Source organism: Pan troglodytes, chromosome 2, assembly GCF_028858775.2.
Source record: "Pan troglodytes isolate AG18354 chromosome 2, NHGRI_mPanTro3-v2.0_pri, whole genome shotgun sequence".
Classification (NCBI taxonomy): Eukaryota; Metazoa; Chordata; class Mammalia; order Primates; family Hominidae; genus Pan; species Pan troglodytes.
Window position 1 is genome coordinate 42,860,941 of NC_086015.1, and position 24,911 is coordinate 42,885,851.

At 36.4% G+C, this 24,911-nt stretch overlaps 1 protein-coding gene across 3 annotated transcripts in view; it reads right to left on the reverse strand.

Moving 5' to 3' along the window:
• SCN11A (sodium voltage-gated channel alpha subunit 11) overlaps positions 1-24,911 on the reverse strand; it is a 110,620-nt gene that overhangs the window by 12,734 nt on the left and 72,975 nt on the right. Inside the window, exons 19-24 of one of the 3 annotated variants that reach the window (XM_054681698.1) lie at positions 22,265-22,438; positions 13,627-13,728; positions 12,879-13,142; positions 12,125-12,178; positions 8,751-8,892; positions 4,614-4,714 (exon numbers count right to left, since the gene is read on the reverse strand). In XM_054681698.1, coding sequence (XP_054537673.1) covers positions 4,614-4,714; positions 8,751-8,892; positions 12,125-12,178; positions 12,879-13,142; positions 13,627-13,728; positions 22,265-22,438 — 837 coding nt within the window. Of the gene's footprint in view, positions 1-4,613; positions 4,719-8,750; positions 8,893-12,124; positions 12,179-12,878; positions 13,143-13,626; positions 13,729-22,264; positions 22,439-24,911 lie in introns of all 3 variants that reach the window. The other 2 variants (XM_016940746.4, XM_016940747.4) reach the window with 2 other exon arrangements.

Below are 24,911 nucleotides of genomic sequence, written 5' to 3' on the forward strand. Positions count from 1 at the left end.
CAGTATTCTACTGACAGCACTAGACAGGTAATCAAGACAGAAATTAAACAAAGAAACAATGGACTTAAACTATACCCTAGAACAAATGAAATTAACAGATATTTACAGAACATTCTACCCAACAACTGCAGAATATACATTCTATTCATCAGCACATGGAGCATTCTCCATATCACATGGAGATAGACCATATGATAGATCAAAAAACAAGTCATAATAAATTTAAGAAAATCGAAATCATATCAAGTATCCTCTCAGACCACAGTGGAAAAAAACTGGAAATTAACTCCAAAAGGAATCTTCAAAACTATACAAATACATGGAAATTAAATAATCTCCTCTTGAATGATCTTTGGGTTAACAATGAAATCAAGATGGAAATTTAAAAATTCTTTGAACTGAATGATAACAGTGACACAACTTATGAAAACCACTGAGATACAGCAAAAGTGGTGCTAAGAGGAAAGTTTGTAGCATTAAATGCGTACATCATAATGTCTGAAAGAGCACTCACAGACAATCTAAGGTCAGATCTCAAGGAATTAGAGAAAGAAAAACAAGCCAAAGGCAAATCCAAACCCATTAGAATAAATAACAAAGATCAAGCAGAAATAAATGAAACTGAAACAAAAAAAAAATACAAAAGGTAAATGAAACAAAAAGCTGGTTATTTGAAAAGATAAAAATGATAGACCATTAGTGAGATTAACCAAGAAAAGAAGAGAGATCAAAATAAGCTCAATTAAAAATGATACAGGAGATAGTACAACTGATACCACAGAAATACGAAAGATCATTCAAGGCTACTACAAACACATACATGCACAAATTAGAAAATCCAGAGGAAACGGATAAATTCCTGGAAATATACAACCATCCTAGATTAAATCAGGAAGAAATAGAAACTCTGAACAGACCAACAAAAAGTAGCAAGATTGAAACAGTAATAAAAAAATTGCCAACCAAAAAAAGTCCAGTACCAGATGGATTAACAGCTGAATTCTATCAGACATTTAAGGAAGAATTGGTACCAGTCCTACTTATGAAACCGCATTTGCAAAATTATAACTGAGGAAATTACGATAGTGAAAGAAATCACACCTAATGGACTCCATCTCCTTCTAACCTTTAAGCTGTCCTTGTTCATTCCTGGGCATAGGCTGAACTAACTTTGGGAAGGAATTCAGTTCATGGCTTGACTTTGAAACAAAATTGATAATAGATCTTTCCCAAAATGACCCCTCCTCTTGCCTGGGGACCAGTCTGCCTTTGCAGGACTAACAAATTAGCTACAAGATTAGAAATTAAGGTTTAGGGGTCATGCAGCCCCTCGGCTCCAAGAGTCTGAACCTCCTCAAATTGCTCCTGGGGATAACATCAGTATTGTAAAACCTAAGATCAGTGCTTGAGATATTTTGCAGACCCTGTACTGGATGGATCAGCTGACACCACCCAGACCCATAATCTGCCTCAACCAGTTCTGCCATTCCATCCAGGAACAGAAGACAGCAAGAAAACCTCACTTCAACCCCCTATGATTCCATATCAAACCTGACCAATTAGCACTCCCCATTTCCCTAGCCCCTACCCACCAAATTATCTTTAAAAACCTCTGATCCCTGAATGCTCGGGGAGACTGATTTGAGTAATAATAAAACTCCCATCTCCCACACAGCCAGCTCTGTGTGAATTACTCTTTCTCCATTGCAATTCCCCCGTCTTGATAAATTGGCTCTGACTAGGCAGGGGGCAAGGGTGGTTACACTAACACTAAAAGATAGAGAAAGAGGGAATCCTCTCTAAATGATTCTATGAAGCCAGTATCACCCTAATACCAAAACCAGGAAAGGACACAACAAAAAAGAAAACTACAGACCAATATTCCTGATGACTATAGGTGCAAAAATACTCAAAAAATACTAGCTAACTAAATCCAACAGCATATCAAAAAGAAAATCCACCATGATCAAGCAGGTTTTATACCAGGAATGCAGGGATGGTTTAACATACTCAAGTCAATAAATGTCATACATCACGTAAACAGAATTAAAAACAAAAATCATATAATCATCTCAACAGACACAGAAAAAGCATTTGACAAAATTCAGCATCTCTTTATGATAAAACCCTCAGCAAAACTGGCATAGAAGGAACATAGCACAAGGTAGTAAAAGCCATTTATGACAAACCCACAGCCAACATCATACTGAACAGGTAATGGTTGAAAGCATTCCCCATGACAACTGGGACAAGATAAGGATGCCCACTTTCACCACTTCTATTCAACATAGCACTCGGAAGTCCTAGCCAGAGCAATCAGATAAGAGAAAGAAATAAAGAGTATTCAAATTGGAAAAGAGGAAGTCAAACTATTGCTATTTGCCAAGGCTATGACTGTATACTTAGAAAACCCTAAAGACTCATCCAAAAAGCTCCTAGATCTGATAAATAAATTCAGTAAAGTTTCAGGATACAAAATCAATGTACATAAAACAGTAGCACTGCTATACACCAAAACAACCAAGCTGAGAAACAAATCAAGAATTCAATTTATTTTACAACAGCTGCAGAAAAAAATAAAATACTTAGAAATATACCCAACCAAGGAGATGAAAGATCTCTACAGGGAAAACTACAAAACACTGCTGAAAAAAATCATTAATGACACAAACAAATGGATACACATCCCCTGCTCATGGATAGGTAGAATTAACATTGTGAAAATGACCATACTGTCAAAAGCAATCTACAGACTCAGTGCAATTCCCAACAAAATACCACCGTCATCCTTCACAGGACTAGAAAAAAAAAATCTTAAAATTCATATGAAACCAAAAAAGAGCCTGCATAGCCAAAGCAAGACTAAGCAAAAAGAACAAATTTGGAGGCATCACATTACCTGACTTTAAACTATACTACAAGGCCATAGTTACTGAAACAGCATGGTACTGGTATAAAAACAGGCATGTAGACCAATGGAACAGAATAGAGAACCCCCCAAAAAAGCCAAATAGTTACAGCCAATTGATCTTTGGCATAGCAAACAAACATAAACTGGGGAAAGGGCACCCTATCCCACAAATTGTGTCGGGATAATTGGCAATTTGCATGTAGAAGAATGAAGCTAGATCCTCATCTCACCTGGTACAAAAATCAACTCAAGATGGATCAGACTTAACTCTAAGACCTGAAACCATACAAATTATAGAATATAACATCAAGAAAACTCTTCCAGATATTGGCTTAGGCAAAGAATTCATGACCAAGAACCCAAATGCAAATGCAACAAAAACAAAAATAAATAAATGAGACCTAATTAAACTAAAAATCTTCTGCATGGCAAAATAAATAATCAGCAGAGTAAAGAGACAACTCACCAAGTGGGAGAAAATATTCACAAACTATGCATCTGACAAAAGACTAATTTTCAGGATCTACAAGGAACTCAAACAAATCATCAAGACAAAAACAATTCTATCCAAAAGTAGGCAAAAGACATAATCAGACAATTCTCAAAAGAAGATTTACAAATGGCCAAGAAACATAGAAAAAAAATGCTCAACATCACTAATTATCAGGGAAATACAAATTAAAACCACAATGGGATGCCACCTTACTCCTGCAAGAATTATCATAATTTAAAAATCAAAAAAATAATAGATTTGGCATGGATGTGGTGAAAAGGGAACACTTTTACACTGTTGGTGGGAATATAAACTAGTATAACCATTATGAAAACCAGTATGGAAATTCCTTAAAGATCCAAAAGTAGAACTACTATTCGATTCAGCAATCTCACTACTAGGTACCTACCCAAAGGAAAAGAAGTTATTATATGAAAAAGACACTTACACATACCACATGTTTGTAGCAGCACAATTCGCAACGGCAAAAATGTGAAACCAACCTAAATGCCTGCCAACCAAAGAATAGATAAAGAAAATGTGGTATATCTACACCATGGAATACTAGTCAGCCATAAAAAGGAATGAAATAATGGCCTTTGCAGCAACCTGGATGGAGTTGGAGACCATTGTTCTAAGTGAAGTAACTCAGGAATGGAAAATCAAGTATTGTATGTTCTCACTTATAAGTAGGACCTAAGCTGTGAGGACATAAAGGCATAAGAATGATATAATGGACTTCGGAGAATCAAGGAGATGGGTGGGAAGAGGGTGAGGAATACAAGACTACACACTGGGTACAGTGTACACTGCTTGGGTGACAGGTGCACCAAAATCTCAGAAATCACCACTAAAGAACTTACACATGGAACCAAAAACCACCTGTTCCCCAAAAACTACTGAAATAAAATAAAATAAAACTGGTCAAAATTAAGTTCAAACAAACCACTAAGTTCACATGGTCGCAATAAGTATTTACTTAAGCACATATTGCCTGGCTCACACAAAAATAAATTTAAGTTGTTGTCCAGGCTCTTACTTTTGAGTTTGAGTATCTAATTTTCCTAAGTGTTTGAATATGTCTTGACTTCTGTTGAGTCCTTAATGTCTGCAAATTTTAAAAATAAAGAAGGATGGCATTGCGGAAATTTGAGTTCCTCACAGTAACTCAACTGTTCTACATATTTACAGTCATTCAATTGCTCTCACCAGAGGCCGTGGAATGGGTTTTTGAGGTTTTTTGGATCCTAATTTTTTCATTGCATTATAGTATTTCTTCTGTTCTTCTGTCATAAAAATGTCTTGGCCACCTAAGTATATGGAGAAGATAAGAGCTAATTACCTTTAACAGTTTTTTTTTGAATCTAGTTTTGAATTTTTTGACACAATTTTTAAGTTACATTACATTTCTATTAACAATTCTTAAAATTTCAATGGTAAGCTTAAGAGACTGGACCATAGCGAAATGCTATAAAGAAACAAGATTTAAGTTAAGGTATAAAGGAGAAATAGTTACCTTTATCAGTTATTTTTCACTTTTTAGAACAGAAAGGTTACAAATCTTTGCAAATATACACAGAATCTTTACAAAAATTTGACATATTTCAGCTTGCATAAATCAAACCATGATGCAACAAAAATAGAAATCAGTACAAAAATTTAGACAAACATCTCATAAAGGGCAATTGAATTTCTCTTAAATAATGAATACACATAACACTACTAACAAAGCTGCATAAAATCTGTTCAGAGTCACTCTCAGGGAAAAAAAAAAGTTCTAACTATTTTCACTACTGAGCAAGAAAGAATAGAAAAATGAACTAGGATTCTCATATCTGGAAATTTGGGGGCAAAATATTTAGAAAGGCTAGATAAACTAGAACAGAATTCTTTTAAAATGTAAAGCTGAACTGGCATAAAAGTAAGAAAAAAATTGGGGGTCTGAAAATTGAGAGATCAAAAAGATAGACTAGTAAATTAGCCCAAAGCCGTGGCTGGTCTTAGAACATTTACTAATCTCTGTAAACTAGAATCTCAGTTTTTAGTAAATGTAAGGGGGTAATGGGAAATAAGGCCTATGCAAAGACAGGAGAGGCACAGACGTCTTTGCAAGAATATGGGACTATCCAAAGGCGGCCAACAGAAGGGTAAAGAAAAAAACCTGAATCTGTCTGTTGGCAATGGAAGACAACCAGAAAATTGTCTCAATCCAGACTATGAGTAAAAAGCCAGTCTTCCCTGATCATTTGTGACTCCAGGCTTACTTTGATGAGGGTTTGGGGTTTGACTTTACTCCACCAGCACAGATAAAAATATGTAGCCCTAGAAGTCAACCTAAAAATTAATCAAGTTGTTCTGGGATGCTGGGAAGAAATTAGTCTTTTAGTAATCATATATGTCATAGTAGTATTAATACCACTATTCTGAGACTGTAGTGTGTGTATGTGTGTTGTGAGATAAAGAAAATGAGTAATTGTGGAAATTTTAAATTCTATCATCTTTGCCTTTGAGAATAAGGTTTCTCAGTGTGGAAAGGGGGAGATATAGATGTTAAGTGAAAACTTTGTAGTCCTGAATTTGAGTAATCAGTACGCAAATTTCCACTTATATATTTCCTTGTAGTCCTGAATTTTAAGCAACTCTGTCCACTCGAAAGGCTTAGAAACAATGACAATGAGCATTCTAGACTGTGGTCTTGGAAACCGTTTCCCACAAAGAAACAAACAGTTTTTAGAGAAATAGCTGATTACAGAACTAGGGCAGGAAGGGTACAACCTAAACTTGGAACATCGTGGCATTTCAGAGAACAAGAAAGTTGTCAAATGGAAAGACCTTATGTATTTGAATCCTGATTTGAAAACAAACAAACAAAAAGCTTCAACAGAAACAAATAAACAAATGAAACACAGAATTAATAAATAAACATTTTTCTTTTAAATTAAAGGCTCAGACCAATTTGAAAATAGACTCGGTATTTGATGAATTTAAAGAACTCACATTAAATTTTTTGGTGTGGTAATGGAATTGTGGTTATGTTTAAAAAGAGATGTGTTCTAAAATATTTATGAATCAAATGATGTGATGTCTGTGGTTTGCTCCATAAAAAAAAATCTGGTGGCAGAGTTGAGTAAGGGCATATATGGCTTAGAACAAGCACATTCTTAAGTCAATAAATGTTGTGCTGGGTGATGGGTATTTTAGGTTAATTCTAGTATACTCTTATGCATGTTTGAGATTTTCTGTAATAAAAAGTAAAACAAGACAAAACAAAAGGATATAGTGGATTGATCAAAACGATGATTTCTAATGTAAGCTTAAATCTAAAATCACAAAGGCTGACATCCAAATTGCAGGTATTGATAGCAATCAAGATGCATATTACAGAGAGGATGCTACATCACACACTCCTGAGTAGCAGAAGCAATACAGTTTGTGTAACAACAGGGAACAACTTTCCCAGCAGATGCTAAGAAGGCTAATTGGTATCAAGGTACATTTTGGATGAATTATGAGAGTCCAGAGGAAAAATAAAAGAAAGCCATAAAACAATTAGGAAAACCAAAGGAGAATATTTAGTTACTTGATTTGGGGATTGAGAAATGCCTTTAGTTCATAAGTACAATTAAAAAAAAGCCAAAAATAACAAGATTGGGAGTTTGACTCTGAAAAATACTAATGTCTATAAGTTAAATATGTTATTACAAAAATATAAGATGCATGTCACAAATTGGACTTATTATATAAAAATGCATACAAAAAAGATGGCAATCTCAGACTTAAAAATAGACAAATGATATAAATAAAAAACTCTTAAAGGAGAAATACTTGTGGCCATCAACCTGTGAAAAAGTGTGTAACCTCACTAATGATCAAATAAATAAATATAAAACAATGAGATAATACTTTCCCCACCAGTCTAAAAAAGATAATAAATATATAACAATTAGAATGATAAGATCTCAGTAACCATGCATTTTCATATTCTGCAGAATAAGGGTACCTAGCACAGCATTTCTGGAAGGTATTTTGACAATATGTCTTCAATGCTTTTAATATTGTAATTCTAGGAATTTATGCTGAAGAAATAATCAGAGATACACAGAATTTTAAAAATGGTCATAATTATTTTAGAAAAGCAAGAAATTTAAAAACAACCTATAAATGTCCAAAGAGGGGAATGATCAGGATAAATTATGGTCTATCCATAATATGCAATGTAATTCAGCCCTGAGAATTCCTTTTTTTTTTTTCTCTTTTTCCTTCTTTGAGATGGAGTCTCGCTCTGTTGCCCAGGCTGGAATGCAGTGGAGCGATCTCGGCTTACTGCAACCTCTGCCTCCCAGGTTCAAGCAATTCTCCTGCCTCAGCCTCCCAAGTAGCTGGGATTACAGGCGTGTACCACCACAGCTGCTTAATTTTTTGTATTTTTAGTAGAGACTGGGTTTCACCATGTTGGCCAGGCTGGTCTCGAACTCCTGACCTCAAGTGATTTCCCCGCCTTGGCCTCCCAAAGTGCTGGGATTACACGCATGAGCCACCACGCCCTGCCAGAGGCTCTGAGAATTCTTATAGCGAAGTTAATTTTATGACATAAGCTTATAACTAATGAGGTCAAAACTACAAAATTAAAAATGTAAGGTAATCCTAACTGTGTAAAAGTAATACGAAGTGACTGGAATGGATTATATCAAAATCATAAGAGGCATGGTCTAAAGTGGTTATCATTTGGTGGCCACCTTTGGGTGATTTAAATTTTCTTTTTATCTTGATTTTCCACATTCACTACAAAGCTCCTGTGGATTTTAGAATCAGCAAAATAAACATGTGTTTATTACAATGCATAGGGAAGAAAACCTCCCTAGCCCTGCCTCTTCCCCAATCATCTTCTTTCCGAGTAGGGTGGATAGATCTGCTGAGGCTTGGGTGCTGGGGGCCAGGACACACTGGCAGGAAAAGGAGAGTATATTATTTTTATAGTAGATAATAAAGTGCATTTGAAAGGTTATTAAAATATGACCCTAGTGTCATATTTAATAAATACTAATCCTGGTGGTTGTTGTTCTATTAGGGTTCAGTTATTAATGGGTTTCATCTCAATAGCAGCAATGTCCATTGATTAAGAAGGTAAAAGAGAATAAAAGTAATGACTTAATTAAACCCAGATGTTTTCAGTCTTCTTTCAGCCTCATCTTTGAGGATCATCTCCAGGCAGACATGGGAGGCTCCCTCCTTGTTATTGCGCAGATCATAAAGGCTACTTTGTATAACATTCTAGGCCAGAATTATGTTTTGTTAATGCATTTGGAGGACAGAGATAAAATTACCAAATCAAGACAACCCAGATACTTATCTTTTTCTGCTGTTGGTTGAAGTTGTCAATGATAACGCCAATGAAGAGATTCAGAGTGAAGAATGAGCCAAAGATGATAAAGACTACGAAGTAAATGTAACCGAATGAATTGCTCTCAAACGCTGGCTGTTGTTCTTTCTGTTAGAAATTTTTTTAATAAGAGAAAAAAACAATTACTGGAGAAAAATATAAGCATTCTAACTACCTTATCTAGAAGACCAAGGTGTTTCTTAGCAGCAACATTGACTACATAGCCTCTTCCTAACAGCCATAGCCCCTGTTGGGAGCCTGTCTTTCAGTTTTCGCAGCTCAGCTTGAGTGATGGCATGTGGCGGGGACCTGGGGTGATGGAAAATCGGGCTTTTTATTCTAAGCAAAGGAGAATCATTGAGGGACTGTAAGGGAGATGAGTGGTATGATCACATTTGTCTTTTTAAAAAGTCATCCATATGGAATGTCCACATGGGTATGTAACTGGAGGGAACCTGACTGGAGGTGAGGCCACCAGAGGAGGGGCACGTTCACCTTGGGCAGAGGTGACTAAACTACTAAGTGTTGTTGAACTACTATGACCCCCATATAGAGCCGACTGCTTTACTTAATATGTGGTAATGTCCTTTCACTCTTAACTTCCTAGTGCCTAGCATACCTTCTGATATGTAGATTTTTGATACACATGGAATAAATATCTAAATGAATGAATAAATGATCGAGCTCTAAAATGGACACAAATTGACTCCAACCAAGCTCTCCTAGTCCAAGGTACAACCCAAATCACCTAAGAGCCCTTTCATCCAAGTCCTTTGCATTGTTATTGGCTTCAAGCACTTTCAGGCAGGTGGCAAAAAGATTTCACTTTTTTTCCCTCTATCACATCAAAGACATAAGTGCTGATAGCTCTGACTAATGTTTAATGCATTTATGGTATTTGTTATTCAACACTCACAATGTAGACTAGTGTAATGAAGGTAATTATTTGAAAACATTATTTCTCTCTTTTGCTATGAAGACTACCTGACCTTAGTACAAGTTTGCTTGAGGCATCCATTTATTTGAACAAAAGGTAGACATTAGTACAGAAACAACGTAATGGAAAGAATATTTAGCATTGGACATTTAAAATAAAATTGCCAAGTGGGCTAATAGTCTTGCATGTTAGGTTACTGCTTTGAGATATAGGAATGTCTGTACTCCTTCATGTCCCTCTTTGTTAGATCAAAGGTTTGAAGGTGGAGAGTTTTATTGGAGGGAGATTTAGACAAGAAGATGAAATTATCAAAGCTCACCCAATTTGTCCATAGGAAATGTAGGAAAAATAAACAGAGACAGAAAATCAGAGCTGCAAGATGTGTGTCCTGATTATCCCTCTTTGGGTCTGGAAAGGGGGGTTGGAATGCAGTAAATTGAGGGAAACATGGAAGGCAAAGAGGGTATTCTTGCTTTACTTCTGCATTTCCTGGAAGGAATTACTACTGGGAAGGCCTGAGATATATCAGGCAGGCAGGCTGACTTAAGAGATTTGAGTAACATAATTGAACAGAGAGAAGTCTCTTGAACCTCTCATTTCTCATGTGGCTTGGACACGGAGTTGATAGCCATGGGCCTGTCATGTTGGGCCTTGCAGCAAGGGATGGGAGTAGACTGCCAGGGACCATGGGGAGGATATGGCAGAGTACCAGTATTTAAGGCCAGGAGGAGATGACGGGGAAAATGCTCACAGTTTCAACAACCACAACTTCAATATTTGAGGCCAGCAGAGTGCTGGGTGACTATATAGACAAGAGTCATCAAGCTAGAAGCCAGCATACAACAACCAGTACATATCAGGACCGGCATCAAAACAGGCACCCCTCCACACACTTCCACCCACCTGTCACTCACTCTTGGAGCATTTGCAAGCCACACACCTTGTCTACTACACATCTGCAAAACCTTTCCTCCCCACTCCCCATCTCCACCTCCGCACAGATGGATGTCAAAGCCAAACTAGAGTGAAGGTCATGTACTCGAAAAGACGAAAGAAATGAGTACATTAGTATTTTTTAAATATTTCCTTTGCTATAAATTGTAATTATAAAATTATGTTGTATATATAATTATAAAATTACATTGTATATATAAATATTACAATGTAAACTATAATTGTTATAAACAGTTAAGTATCTACTGTTAGCTTTGTCTTTCCAGAAAGTTGACTTTATTGACACACCCAGAATTAAGCAAACTCAGATTTGTTGCTATGCATCATCTGTATATTAACTTATAATGACAATCTGTGAATTTATAATGACAACTGGAATGGCCATAAAGATTAATTCTCATCCCTCGGTGCTGCTATAACACTAATCAAACCACTTCTACTGCTACTACAGGCTGAGCATCCCTAATCTGAAAATCCGAAGTCTCAAGTGCTCCAAAATCTGAAACTTTTTGAATGCTGACATAACATGCAAAGGTCATGCTTAAAGGAAATTCTCACTGTGGCGTTTTGGATTTTCAGATCAGGGATGCTCAACTGTAAGTATTATGCAAATATTCCCAAATCTTACAAACTCCAAAATCCGAAACACTTCTGGTCCCAAACATTTCAGATAAGGGATACTCAGTCTGTACCAGCTCACAGGTACTGAATACTTTTTAGGTGTTAGGCATCAACTCTGCAGACTCCCAAACAGGTCGAAACACACACATGTGCTATCACAGGAAACAATAATTTCTGCCATTGACTCCATTCTTGAGCCAACCATCTGCTTACTCTATGGCTTTGGGAAACTCTTTCTTGTTATCCCTCAACTTTCCAAGCTGGAAAATAGAAACTAGGCTAGATTACTGAGTACACTTCCAACTTTGGGAATCTGTGATTATCTTTTCTTTAACTAAAATTCAACAGCTGGTCATCACTAGAAACTCTAAAATTCAACAGTTGGCCATCACTAGGGAGTCTGGAGCCATGCGAGGGTCTCCCTTGCAAATTTAGTGCAGTCTTAAGGTTTCCCACAATCTAAAACAGATACTCTTTGAAATTTGGTTTCTGACTATCCAACCATTTGGAGAAGAGGGAAGAAGAAAATCAAGGCATCCTGTGATTCTGCTACTTCTGGCTCCATCTCCTGTATGAGTGGTTTTTCCTTGGCCACCATGGAGAAAGAAGACTGGACTTTAGAGAATACTGGGGTATCAGATACTCACTAGAGGATGCATAAGAATCCTTTGTATTAGGCAGTGGTATCTCATAGTGTTTTGTTCCAAAGAAAACAAGGCAGAGAACCCCAGCTGCTGGAACTATGACGCCAGTTCTGGACTGTCCATGTAGTCATGATATCTCTGACTTGACCCTAACACTCCAGAACATGGTAGAACACTGACTCACCTCTGTGGAATCAACAGCTGCATATATAATATCCATCCAGCCCTTAAATGTTGCCTGCAACAAAAGCAGAAAAACATGAATAATACAAATGTAGACTTGCCATCAACAGATACATGGCATGGAAAAGCAGGTGAGGCCCAGTGGGCTGAATATATAAGATGATACCCCAACCTTCTAGGACAGGATGCTCAAATAAAAGAACAGTAGAAGGGAACTCAAGGATGTGTGTCTTGGATTTTTTTCTTCTTCTTCATTTGTACAAGATACAAAGTTTAAAAACAAGAAATTTCCACCTTAAAAGTTACCAGAGAGGCTGAAGCTGTGGCCCAACAGCTGAAAAGAGACTGGCTAAGAGTTAAAGGGTTCTTTTCTGATGCCATATGTATTTGCACTGCCTGTTCAAGACCTGGCAACTGTGCTTTAAACAGGGAACTGTTCAAAGTGTCATGACCTACACCTGAGGCTCCACTCTTCTCTGCCTGGAGATGTGGAGAGCCAGCAAGGTGCCATACAGGACAAGGTGAGATGTACAGATCCTTAAAGGGGCATCACTAGGAAGCTGAGGCTCAGCAGTCAATGAAGTTGCAGATGCTCAGTAGAGGACAATTCCAGAAGGCATTGGCTTTCCTATAAGGAATTAGGATTTGCTTCTATTATCACAATGGAGTCACTGCATTTTTATTAGCTGAGAAACAATTCATGATTCTCTGAAGGTTTTTCTCCTCAGAGTGAAAAACATACTGACTGTACTTACCACTTGCAGCAGAGCGAGGTAAGCATTTCCCACATTGTCAAAGTTGACTTTCTGGTTGATCCAAGAGAAATTGCCACTTTCACATTGACTTTTATTTGTAATGATGGTATAATTTATAACTGAGTCTGTTCCATTAATGCATTTCCCAAATTTTCCAGAAAAGAAGTATACTCCCAGAATACAAAATACGAGCCAGAAAATGAGGCAGACAAGCAAAACATTCAGAATGGCAGGTATGGCACCTATGAGAGCATTGACCACCACCTTATGGAAACAAAAGCAAAGAAAACCATAACAGATGGGTAGGATGCACCAGGCTCTTCAACTTCTCAGCATGGGCCTGATGTGCAGGGCTTGATCTCTTGGAGCTCTGTCCTTAATCTCCACATACATGTGCCCCATCCCCATGACAAGCCCTGCTCTCAGCTCCCTACATAATGGGTCTTCTCTGTTGCCACTGAGGATACCTTGAGAAGTGCCCTGGTGATGACAGTGTTAGAGACTTATGGACACCTACCCCAGGATTCTGAGGCAAAGCTACAGCTCATCTTGGCTGTCACAGAAGCTTTTAGGGTAGAAAGTATATCTTAGGCTTTTCTCTACCCCTCAAATTCTAAGCACTGGGCAGGCTGGGAAGTAACCCAGGAAAAGCTTGGCAATTTAAGGAAATCTCAGCCCAAAAAGAACTGTTGGTCTTTCCACCTTTCTCTGTTAACTGAACTTCTACCCATTCTTCTGCAGAATGTACCTTCATTCCTTCAAACTGGGACAGCGCACGAAGAGGCCTCAGTGCTCGTAGAGTCCGGAAGGACTTCAATTCCATTAAGTTAATGAGGGTGGTCACAGAGACCTGATGGGAAGAGAGGCCACAGATAATGTACCTGACTTGGTGTCCAGCTGGAAAGTCCATTTTTCTCCTTATCTACCAAAGCTACAGTCCATAAACGTGGGAACAATGCACTCACGTTATTTGTTTGTGAAAGACATAGAAAATCCGAGGAATTGTGAATTAAAGGAAAGCAAAGAGATATAACAATCACATGTAATATGGGGTGCTGAATTGGATCCTGGATTGGAGTGGGGGTAGGAGGTGGATGCATAAAGGGAATTAACCCTAAAGAATCTTGTTATGGCAGTCAATTGAAATTTATTATGATAGTCAATTGCCATAACAAAGATCTTTATGGTGAATGTGAAAAATTTGAAAATGGATGTGGATTTTAATTGAATCAATGTTAAATTTCTAACTTTGATCACTGTATTGTAATCATGTGAGACATTGTCCTTGATAGGAAATATACATTGACATGTTTAGGGGTAATAGGTTTGATGCTTGCAACTTAATCTCAAGCAGTTTAGGGGGAAAAAAAGAGAGAAAAAAATGACAAAGCAGATGGGTGACAATAATTGGTGAACCTGAAGAAAGAATATGTGGATTTCATTATACTATTTCCTGCAACATTTTTCTTAGTTTGAAATGATATCAAAATAAAAAGTTACATGGAAAAAATAAATTATTTGCTAATATTTCCCCTAATCCAAATAGCTCCTTATTGGGGAATTAAATGCTATTTTCTCTCCCAATATGCTTCTTCTCAATAGGACAGAACTGAGTATTAGAAAGCTCTGTTAAGTATACCAAATTAAATCTTAACAATATTTACAGATGCTCAGTAGAGGACAATTCGAGAAGGTATTGGCTTTCATATGAGGAATTAGGATTTGCTTCTATTATCACAATGGAATCAATGCTTGAGCTTGAGTTGAATCTGCTTGCTGCAGATCTTCAGCCATTCTTATTATGGAGAGTTTTCAGAGGCTCAGCTTGGAAGAAGAGTTGCTCAGCTGGATAGGAAGTGAATCAGGATAGTCCTGACTAAGCTGATGTCAGAGTTCACTATTACCTAAAAACATTCCTCACAAATCTTGCCAACCTCATTGTAGTAGTGAAGAGAAATTGAGTTAATATGACAGAATATTAAGATTTTGAAATTTATAATCAATTTACAGTGTATTTATAATGTTTTTAATGGGCTTTTTGTTTACAATGGCACCACTTTTGGAGAGTTATTTAAATTATTAAGTTATTAAGTAGCTTTCTCGCAAATACTCCACTTATTCCTAGCCAGATGAAAACAGATGGCAAAGTTTAGCAATTCTTCTGTTTTACCAAATCATTGTCATAGTTGGTGAGAAGAGATGTTCCTACAGAGACCTTATACACCTCTTTACCTTAAACCTTACCCAAGTTTCTGTTCCATCAGACTTGCAGGTATCAGTGAGACACATAGAAACACCCACATTCTTTCCCACCATACTGTACTCTTCAAGTGAGAAGTCTTCTACTAGTTTTATCTTATTTTTAAAATCTAACTTGCATTTATCACTCTGCACTGTTTTTGAAATCATCATGTTGATTATATTCTTATGGTTTGCTCCTTGTAACTGTTGAGGAATAGTACAGCATATAAATCTTCATGTTTTACGGATCCATTCCTCCTTGGTGAATACCTAGGTTATTTCCATTTCTTTGCTATTATGCAAAACAGTACACTGGACAGTATTATGCACAACAGTACACTGGGCAGAGGCGTGCATTTTTCTTGGGTACATATGCAAGAGTTCTCCTTGGATCTATAACAAGTGATATTTGTGGATTGTGAGTTGGGTCATTTGTGATTTTTACTTAATATAGTGCGAAATATTCCCTACAGTGGCTGTACCAATTAAATTATTAGCAGTGGTTTGAGATCGCATTTTCCTATATCCTTCTAAATATCGATGTTATCCAACTTTAAAATTTTTGCCATGGCATTTTCCTATATCCTTCTAAATATCAATGTTATCCAACTTTAAAATTTTTGCCATGGCTGGGCACAGTCGCTCAAGCCTGTAATCCCAGCACTTTGGGAGGCTAAGGCAGGCGGATAGCTTGAGCTCAGGAGTCTGAGACCAGCCTGGGAAACATGGTAAAACCCTGTCTCCATAAAAAATACAAAAATTAGCTGGGCATGGTGGTGGGCGCCTGTAGTCCCAGCTACTCAGGAGTCTGAGGCAAAAGGATCAATTGAGCTTGGGAGGCAGAGGTTGCCACTGCACTCAAGCCTGGATGACAGAGTGAGACCATGTTTCAAAACAATATATTTTGTTTTCCAATCTAATGAGTAAAAAGAGGCCTCTCATTTTAATATGCACTTCTGTGCTAACTGGTGATAGAACTAGTGTATATTTCATCATACTTTTATTCCTTTTGTGAATTGGCTGTTTGTATACTTCTCCCATTCTTACTCTGGGTTGTTTTTTCCTGTGAATCTGTAGGAAATTTGTATATGTTGTGAATAATAATGATCTGTTGTGGAAAATACTGTCTCCCAGGTTCTAGTTGGTTTGTAACTGTAATTAGAGTATTGTTGAATACAAAAATAAAAGTTTTACTACATTTTGATGTAGTTGAATTGTGTATCTTTTTGTGGTTTATGCTTTTCTAATAAAAATTATGATGGTAATTTTATATAATCTTGATTGACAATAAATATTATAGAACTGTTCACATACATTCTCTCATTTAATCTGTACAACAATATCCCAAGCTAAGCAGCACTTTGCAACATCTACCATATTATAGATGAGGAAACCTGATGCTCAAAGGATCAGCAACTTGTTTCAGGTCATACAGCTGATAAGTGGTGAATTTCAGATTCACACCACAGTCTGCATGATGTCAAGGCTAATAATAGTAATAGTAAACCACATTTGTTGAGTGCTTTATCTGTGATTTGTAAAGATATATAATTGTAAGATTATTTTCTTATTTGATTCATTTCTGTTCTATTCATTTTATCATCAATATTATGTTTATCTCATTAAATAAATTTGCAAGCTTTCCTTCTTTTGTCTATTCTTTGTAACAATTTGAATAAGATGAGATTAATTCTTCCTTGGAAGTTTGGTAAAACTTACCTGCAAAACCATCTGGGCCTCTTGATGATATGATTGTATACATAGAAAATCCTAGAGTCATCCAAAAAACTCCTAGAACTGGCAAATGAATTCAGCAAAGTTTCAGGATACAAAATCAATGTACACAAATCAGTAGCACTGTGATACACCAACAGTGACCAAGCTGAGAAACAAGTCAAGAACTCAACCCCTTTTACACTAGCTGAAAATAAAATAAAATAAAATACTTAGGAATATACCTAACCAGGGAAGTGAAAGACTTCTACAAAGAAAACTACAAAACACTGCTGAAAGAAATCATCAATGACACAAACAAATGAAAACACATCTCATGTTCATGGATGGGTAGAATCAACATTGTGAAAATGACCCTACTACCAAAAGCAATCTACAAATTCAATGCAATTCCCATCAAAATACCACTATCATTCTTCACAGAACTAGAAAAAACAATCTTAAAATTTACGTGGAACCAAAAAAGAGCCTGCATACCCAAAGCAAGACTAACCAAAAAGAACAAATCTGGAGACATCACATTTTCAGACCTCTAACTGTACTATAAGGCCATAGGCACCAAAACAGCATGGTACTGGTATAAAAATAGGCACACAGACCAATTGAACAGAATAAAGAACCCAGAAATAAAGCCAAATACCTACAGCCAACCGATCTTCGACAAAGCAAACAAAAACATAAATTGGGAAAAGAGCACCCTATTCAACAAATGGTGCTGGGATAACTGGCTAGCTACAGGTAAGAGAATGAAAATGGATCCTCATCTCTCATCTTATATGAAAATCAACTCAAGAGGGATCAGGGATTTAAGTCTAAGACCTGAAACCATACAAATTCTAGAAGATAACATGGGAAAAACTCTTCTAGACATTGGCTTAGGCAAAGACTTCATGACCAAGAACCCAAAAGCAAATGCAACAAAAACAAAGATGAATAGATGGAACTTAAACTAAAAAGCTTCTGCACAGCAAAAGAAACAATCAGCACAGTAAACAGACATCCACAGAGTGGGTGAAAATCTTTGCAATCTATACATCTGACTAAGGACTAATATCCAGAATCTACAAAGAACTCAATCAAATCAGCAAGTAAAAAAACAAATAATCCTATCCAAAAGTGGGCAAAGGACATGAATGGACAATTCTCAAAAGAAGATTTACAAATGGCCAACAAACATAGGAAAAAATGTTCAACATCACTAATTATCAGGGAAATACAAATCATAACCACAATGTGATACCACCTTACTCCTGCAACAATGGCACTAATCAAAAAATGATAGATGTTGGCGTGGATGTGGTGAAAAGAGAACACTTCTACACTGCTGGTGGGAATGTAAACTTGTACAACCACTATGGAAAACAATGTGGAGATTCCTTAAAGAACTAAAAGTAGATCTGTCATTTGATCCAGCAATCCCACTAATGTGTATCTACTCAGAAGAAAGGAAATCATTACATGAAAAAGACACTTGCACACACGTTTATAGCAGCACAATTCGCAATTGCAAAAATATGGATTCAGCCCAAATGCCCATCAATCAACCAGTGGATAAAGAAAATGTGATATATATATATATATGGAGAGAGAGACATATGGTATATATATATGGTGTATATATGGTGTATATACCATATATATGGTGTATATATGGTGTATATACCATATATATGGTGTATATATGGTGTATATACCATATATATGGTGTATATATGGTGTATATACCATATATATGGTGTATATATGGTGTATATACCATATATATGGTGTATATATGGTGTATATACCATATATATGGTGTATATATGGTGTATATACCATATATATGGTGTATATATGGTGTATATACCATATATATGGTGTATATATGGTGTATATACCATATATATGGTGTATATATGGTGTATATACCATATATATGGTGTATATATGGTGTATATACCATATATATGGTGTATATATGGTGTATATACCATATATATGGTGTATATGTGTGTATATACCATATATATGGTGTATATGTGTGTATATACCATATATATGGTGTATATGTGTGTATATACCATATATATGGTGTATATGTGTGTATATACCATATATATGGTGTATATGTGTGTATATACCATATATATGGTGTATATGTGGTGTATATACCATATATATGGTGTATATGTGGTGTATATACCATATATATGGTGTATATGTGGTGTATATACCATATATATGGTGTATATGTGGTGTATATACCATATATATGGTGTATATGTGGTGTATATACCATATATATGGTGTATATGTGGTGTATATACCATATATATGGTGTATATGTGGTGTATATACCATATATGGTGTATATGTGGTGTATACACCATATATATGGTGTATATGTGGTGTATATACCATATATATGGTGTATATGTGGTGTATATACTATATATGGTGTATATATGGTGTATATACTATATATATGGTATATATGGTGTATATACTATATATGGTGTATATATGGTGTATATACTATATATGGTATATATATGGTGTATATACTATATATGGTATATATACTATATATATGGTATATATATGGTGTATATACTATATGGTATATATATGGTGTACATACTATATATGGTATATATATGGTGTACATACTATATATGATATATATGGTGTATATACTATATATGGTATATATATGGTGTATATACTATATATGGTATATATGGTGTATATACTATATATATGGTATATATATGGTGTATATACTATATATGGTATATATATGGTGTATATACTATATATGGTATATATATGGTGTATATACTATATATATGGTATATATATGGTGTACATACTATATATGGTATATATATGGTGTACATACTATATATGGTATATATGGTGTACATACTATATATGGTATATATATGGTGTATATACTATATATGGTATATATATGGTGTATATACTATATATATGGTATATATATGGTGTATATACTATATATATGGTATATATATGGTGTATATACTATATATGGTATATATATGGTGTATATACTATATATGGTATATATATGGTGTATATACTATATATGGTATATATATGGTGTATATACTATATACGGTATATATATGGTGTATATACTATATATATGGTATATATATGGTGTATATACTATATATGGTATATATATGGTGTATATACTATATATATGGTATATATATGGTGTATATACCATATATATATAGTCTTTGGTATATACTATATACATACACCATGGAATACTACTCACCCATAAAAAGGACCAAAATAATGGCTTTCACAGCAACCTGGATGGAATCGGAGACTATTATTCTAAGTGAATAATAGTCACTTAGTCTCAGGAATGGAAAACCAAACATTTTATGTTCTTACTCATAAGAGAGACCTAAGCTAAGAGGACACAAAGTTGTAAGAATAATACAATGGACTCTGGGGACTCAGGGGAAATGAGGGTGTGAGGGATAAAAGACTACATTAGGTACAGTGTACACTGATCGGGCGATGGGGCACCAAAATCTCAGAAATCACCGCTAAATAACTTATTCAGGTAACCAAACACCACCTGTTCCATGAAAGCCTATTGAAATATAATAAATAAATAAATAAATAAACCCACCCATCTTGGCCTGGTACCCTTTTTTGATAGTGTGGCTTTGGACAACTGTTTTGATATTTTTAATGGCGATCACTAGATTTCTAGTGAAACTATCACTAGCTTTCTATTATGTATTCAGTGAATTTGGGCAATTTATAGTCCACATCCTCATTTTTACCTGTGAGAAAATTATTGTCAAAAGAGGGGAAATGTTTTGCTTAAGGTTACACAAAAAGAGGGTAGACCAATTAGCTTTAGGACCCAGGCTCCTAAATGTAGGGCTTGTATCCGGTAAAACAGAGTTCCCTATAATGGAGATAACAATCATCTGTTCACACAGTTTTTAGGGTTTTCTTTTTACTATAATCTATTAAGATAATAGGTACAGAGTTATTTGCTCTCTAGAAATTAATAGGACTGACAAACGTGGATGTTTTTATTCCCATCTTTGAATCCTGTTGTAGTTTCTATGGCATTTATACCTTTCTAAAATGCCTGAACCACAATCAGCTTCTGTTTCCTTGTCTCTGAGCTTCTGGTTTTCTTGTTAGTAATGTGGTAGATGTTATGTAATACTGATTAACTCAGAATATTGATGTCCATATTAAATGAACACATGGTCTATTTGTGCTAACCAACAACATTATGGTTCTCCAGTGGGGTTTCCTGACCACATGGTTTATGCTCAGGTATTTGTCTTATCTACTTCCTTGCATAGCAGGGACAAAGTTTAACTAATTATATCATGATGGAAAGAAGGTAATGTTAAAATCAAGGGCCCTGGAGTGAGACTTACTAGGTTGCACCAGTTTTAATTATATAAAGGTATTACATAATCACATGTATCCTGAAAATATGTCCATCTACTATGTATCAGTAAACATAAAATTAATCTTAAAAAGAGGACGTAATGTTAAATCAAGAGCTTTGGAGTGAGGCTTACGAGGTTTGTATCTCCCCTCCACCACTTCTAGCTGGGCAATCTTGAACATGTTTCTTAGCCTCTCTATGACTTACTTTCTTTCTCTGAATATACAAAAATAGTAGCACCTGCCACAGAGTGGCTATGATAACTAAAAGAGGAAGGCATTTGGAGCATATGGAAGAGTACTTGATACAGAGAAAGCACTCAATAAATGTGATCCACTAATACTATTATTAGCTTTTGTGTCATACAGCTAGACACGTGAATCCCAATTTCACCACTTATCAGCTCTATGACCTGAAACAAATTGCTAATCCTCTGAGCTTCAGGTTTCCTTGTATACAGTGTGGGAGGTGTCATACAATGCTGCTTAATTCAGAACATTGTCATGCATATTAAATGAGAGACTGTATGTGAACAATCCTCTTATGCTGCTTGACAATTAAGATGGATATTAGCCTAGTCTGTTGGCTGCTGACCAGCTTTGAGAAGTCTTGAAAAGAAATAGAAAGTTGGAAGAAGAAAAAATCGAGGATACTGAAAGTTATTCTAGGTACATATTATACATAAACAGTGCTTATGGAGAGAAGTGAATGAATCCCATCATGGGAAAGGTTGTAGTGGTGAGCATATAAAGTGTAGTGTATGAGGAGCGGGACCTAGGAAACGCTAAACTGCTTATAGACAAATGACAACTACTTACAAGTACTGTGAAGAGGCAATGATAACAAGAAAAACTATTTTAGACAGACATCCATATGAGGCACACAGGAAAAGCAGCCTCCATATGATCCCTGCCTTAACCACTACCCCAGCCTGTGTGGGACACAGAGATGGTAAACTTACAATCACAATGATGAAATCAAGGCAGCACCAGGCACTGGTGAAATACTTTCCAAATCCGAAGGCTACCCATTTTAGTACCATCTCCAGGATAAAAATATGTGTAAAAATAATGTCAGTACAATTTAGTAATTCTTGGATTTTGGGTTGGTTCTCAAGGCGAACATCTTCAAATATCTGAAATGAAAAAGCATAGCCATAGGCCAGGTTGAATATTTGCAAAGAACTCCTTGGTAACTTTACTTTTTGTTTTTCTTCCTTATATGAATAAAAACTGGTATCTCTCTTCATAATGAGGTTCTGCTCAAAAGATATTAAGGCTAAACTTTTCCAATGGAATCCATTCCTTGAGTAAGTAAAAATGGAAGAAGGAAAATCTTCTTTCTTCTGTTGTCACAATAGTTCCTCAACTGCTTATTACTGGTCCCCTGAATATTAAAACATCTTCCTAATGGATCACCACATTATTTCCTGGGCTTCCTCATCCTTTCAACTCCTGCCAAATATGTCTTGCCAACATTCCCAGGACCACCCAGTGGGATAGACCATCTCTCATCCTCCCAATTGCCTTGGTGGATTAATTCAGTGTCTCTTTATTGCTTATAACATTAAGTCCAAGTGCCTTAGCCCATTCTCTAAATCCTGCCAACCCTGATGCCCCTCATCTATCCCTACAAACAGCCTTATCCATTTACCTTACCATTCCCTACAAATAGTGTCATTTCGTATGTGTGGCATGACATTAACAAAATTTGGAACACTCTGGGCTAAAGCTCCCAGTGTAAATTACTTTGAATATTAAACATTGTTATTTGTAATTATGAAAAAGAGATCCTGGCTTTCAGAGAAACCCTTTTTAATGCTACATCCAAACACTTCCCTCACGCAAACTGTATGTGATTCTACAGGGTCTATATAACTAGCGTATAAGCTGTCCTTTTGGCCTTTACAGAGTTACTGAGAATGAAAGAAAGGAAGACGGCCTGTTACTAAAGCTGCCCATGAAATTTACGTCAACACTGAAGGCAGGAAGGGAATCATCCTTGCTGTTGGAGACTAGGGTAAGCCCACAGCTCCAAAGTCCTGGGGTGAAAAAAAGAATGCAAAAGAGTAAAACAGTCTCACTTCCAATTGCCAAATTGGTTTCTGGCTGAAGAAGGCCCTCTATCTCATCCTCTGCTCTTTCAGCTCTTCAGCTTTAAGATTTCAGCTTAGCTGATATTTTCTATAGGAAACTGTCCCGTTCCAGCAGGATTGGGTTAGGTTCCCATCCTGCATGCTCCCATGTCACCCATTCCTTCCCTGAGTAGACCACTTAATTGTTCTATCTATCTTGATCTATACTTTCTGGTCTATAATCACTCCAGCTATCTTTCCTACTAGACTTCAGGCTCCTGGAGGTCAGGGACTTCGTTTGTTTGCCTCTTGAGGATAAACAAATCTGAATGGTATTGGGTGCTCATTTCCTCCCTTATTTGGGAAGCTTACCAGTAAGCTGGTTCAGCAGATCTGAGTTAGCTCAATGGATGAGCACGCTTATACCTGCAATTGAGCTTCAGAGGCTTCCACATTATATCTAGGCCATTTTCTGACACAGGAAGCTCTTATTATTACATAGTTGCCTAGACCAGAGTTTCTCAAACTCTAATGAACCCCAAATCACCTAGGGAACTTGTTACAATGGACTGCTTGTTACAATGTAATACCCTGCGTTTCTAACAAGCTTCCAGGTGATGCTGCTGCTGCTGATAGACACATATAGTGGCAAACGACTTGATGTCTCTTGTTCTCATTCTCTACAAATATGTACAGAGAAATATGGGCTGGGTCCTTCCCCTGGCACCCTCTGCATTGTGTGTTCAGCTTTGCTCTGCCCAGCCTACACCTGCCTTTCTGAAGGCAGATAAGAACTGGAGTTGTGTGCCCTCTGCTACATTTCTGATCATAAATTTTCCTTTTATGGCACCATGGGGAATTTTTGCTGTGGCCTTTTGGCACTGTCACTGCTTTCCCACTGCCTATATCATAAGTATCATTTGTGGAATAAATACAAGAAACCCTATACTTGAGTAACAGTAGACAGCCAGTGAAAATGTAGTCACCAGAAAGTCTACAGGTAACCCTAGACCCAAGATTAACAGTAAAAATTGATTAAGGGAATTCTCTGGGATGGTTTTAGAGAAATCTGCTTTTCTATTTGAAGAATAATTTACACTGTAGTAAGTAGACAAATGGAGATGTATGTTGATCACAGTCCCCGGTGGGCTCTGGTATGTATTCATCTCTTTTCACCTAGAGATCACACGAGTGTAAAACACTAACCAGAAGCTATGGGGTGTAGGAGGAAGACATTTCCTTGTCTTTTTCCACTTGCTAGTGATTCACTGTGAAATGTTCTGTCACTCTTAGCAGGGGAGAACCCAAGGCTCCTGGGTTTAGTAATATGGAACCAAACTCTCATAACAAACTCATAACTGTTTGTTATGTCAAACAGTAAGAGAGTTTGCTTCCCTATTATTTAGCTCCACATTACTGTATGATCATTTTAAGGGAAGATGCATGATAGAAAAAAGCAGAAAATAGAAAAGGAGAGGGCGAAATATGCAGGTGATAAGAGAAAAGATACTATCTTTCCCTAGCAGGGAGGAGA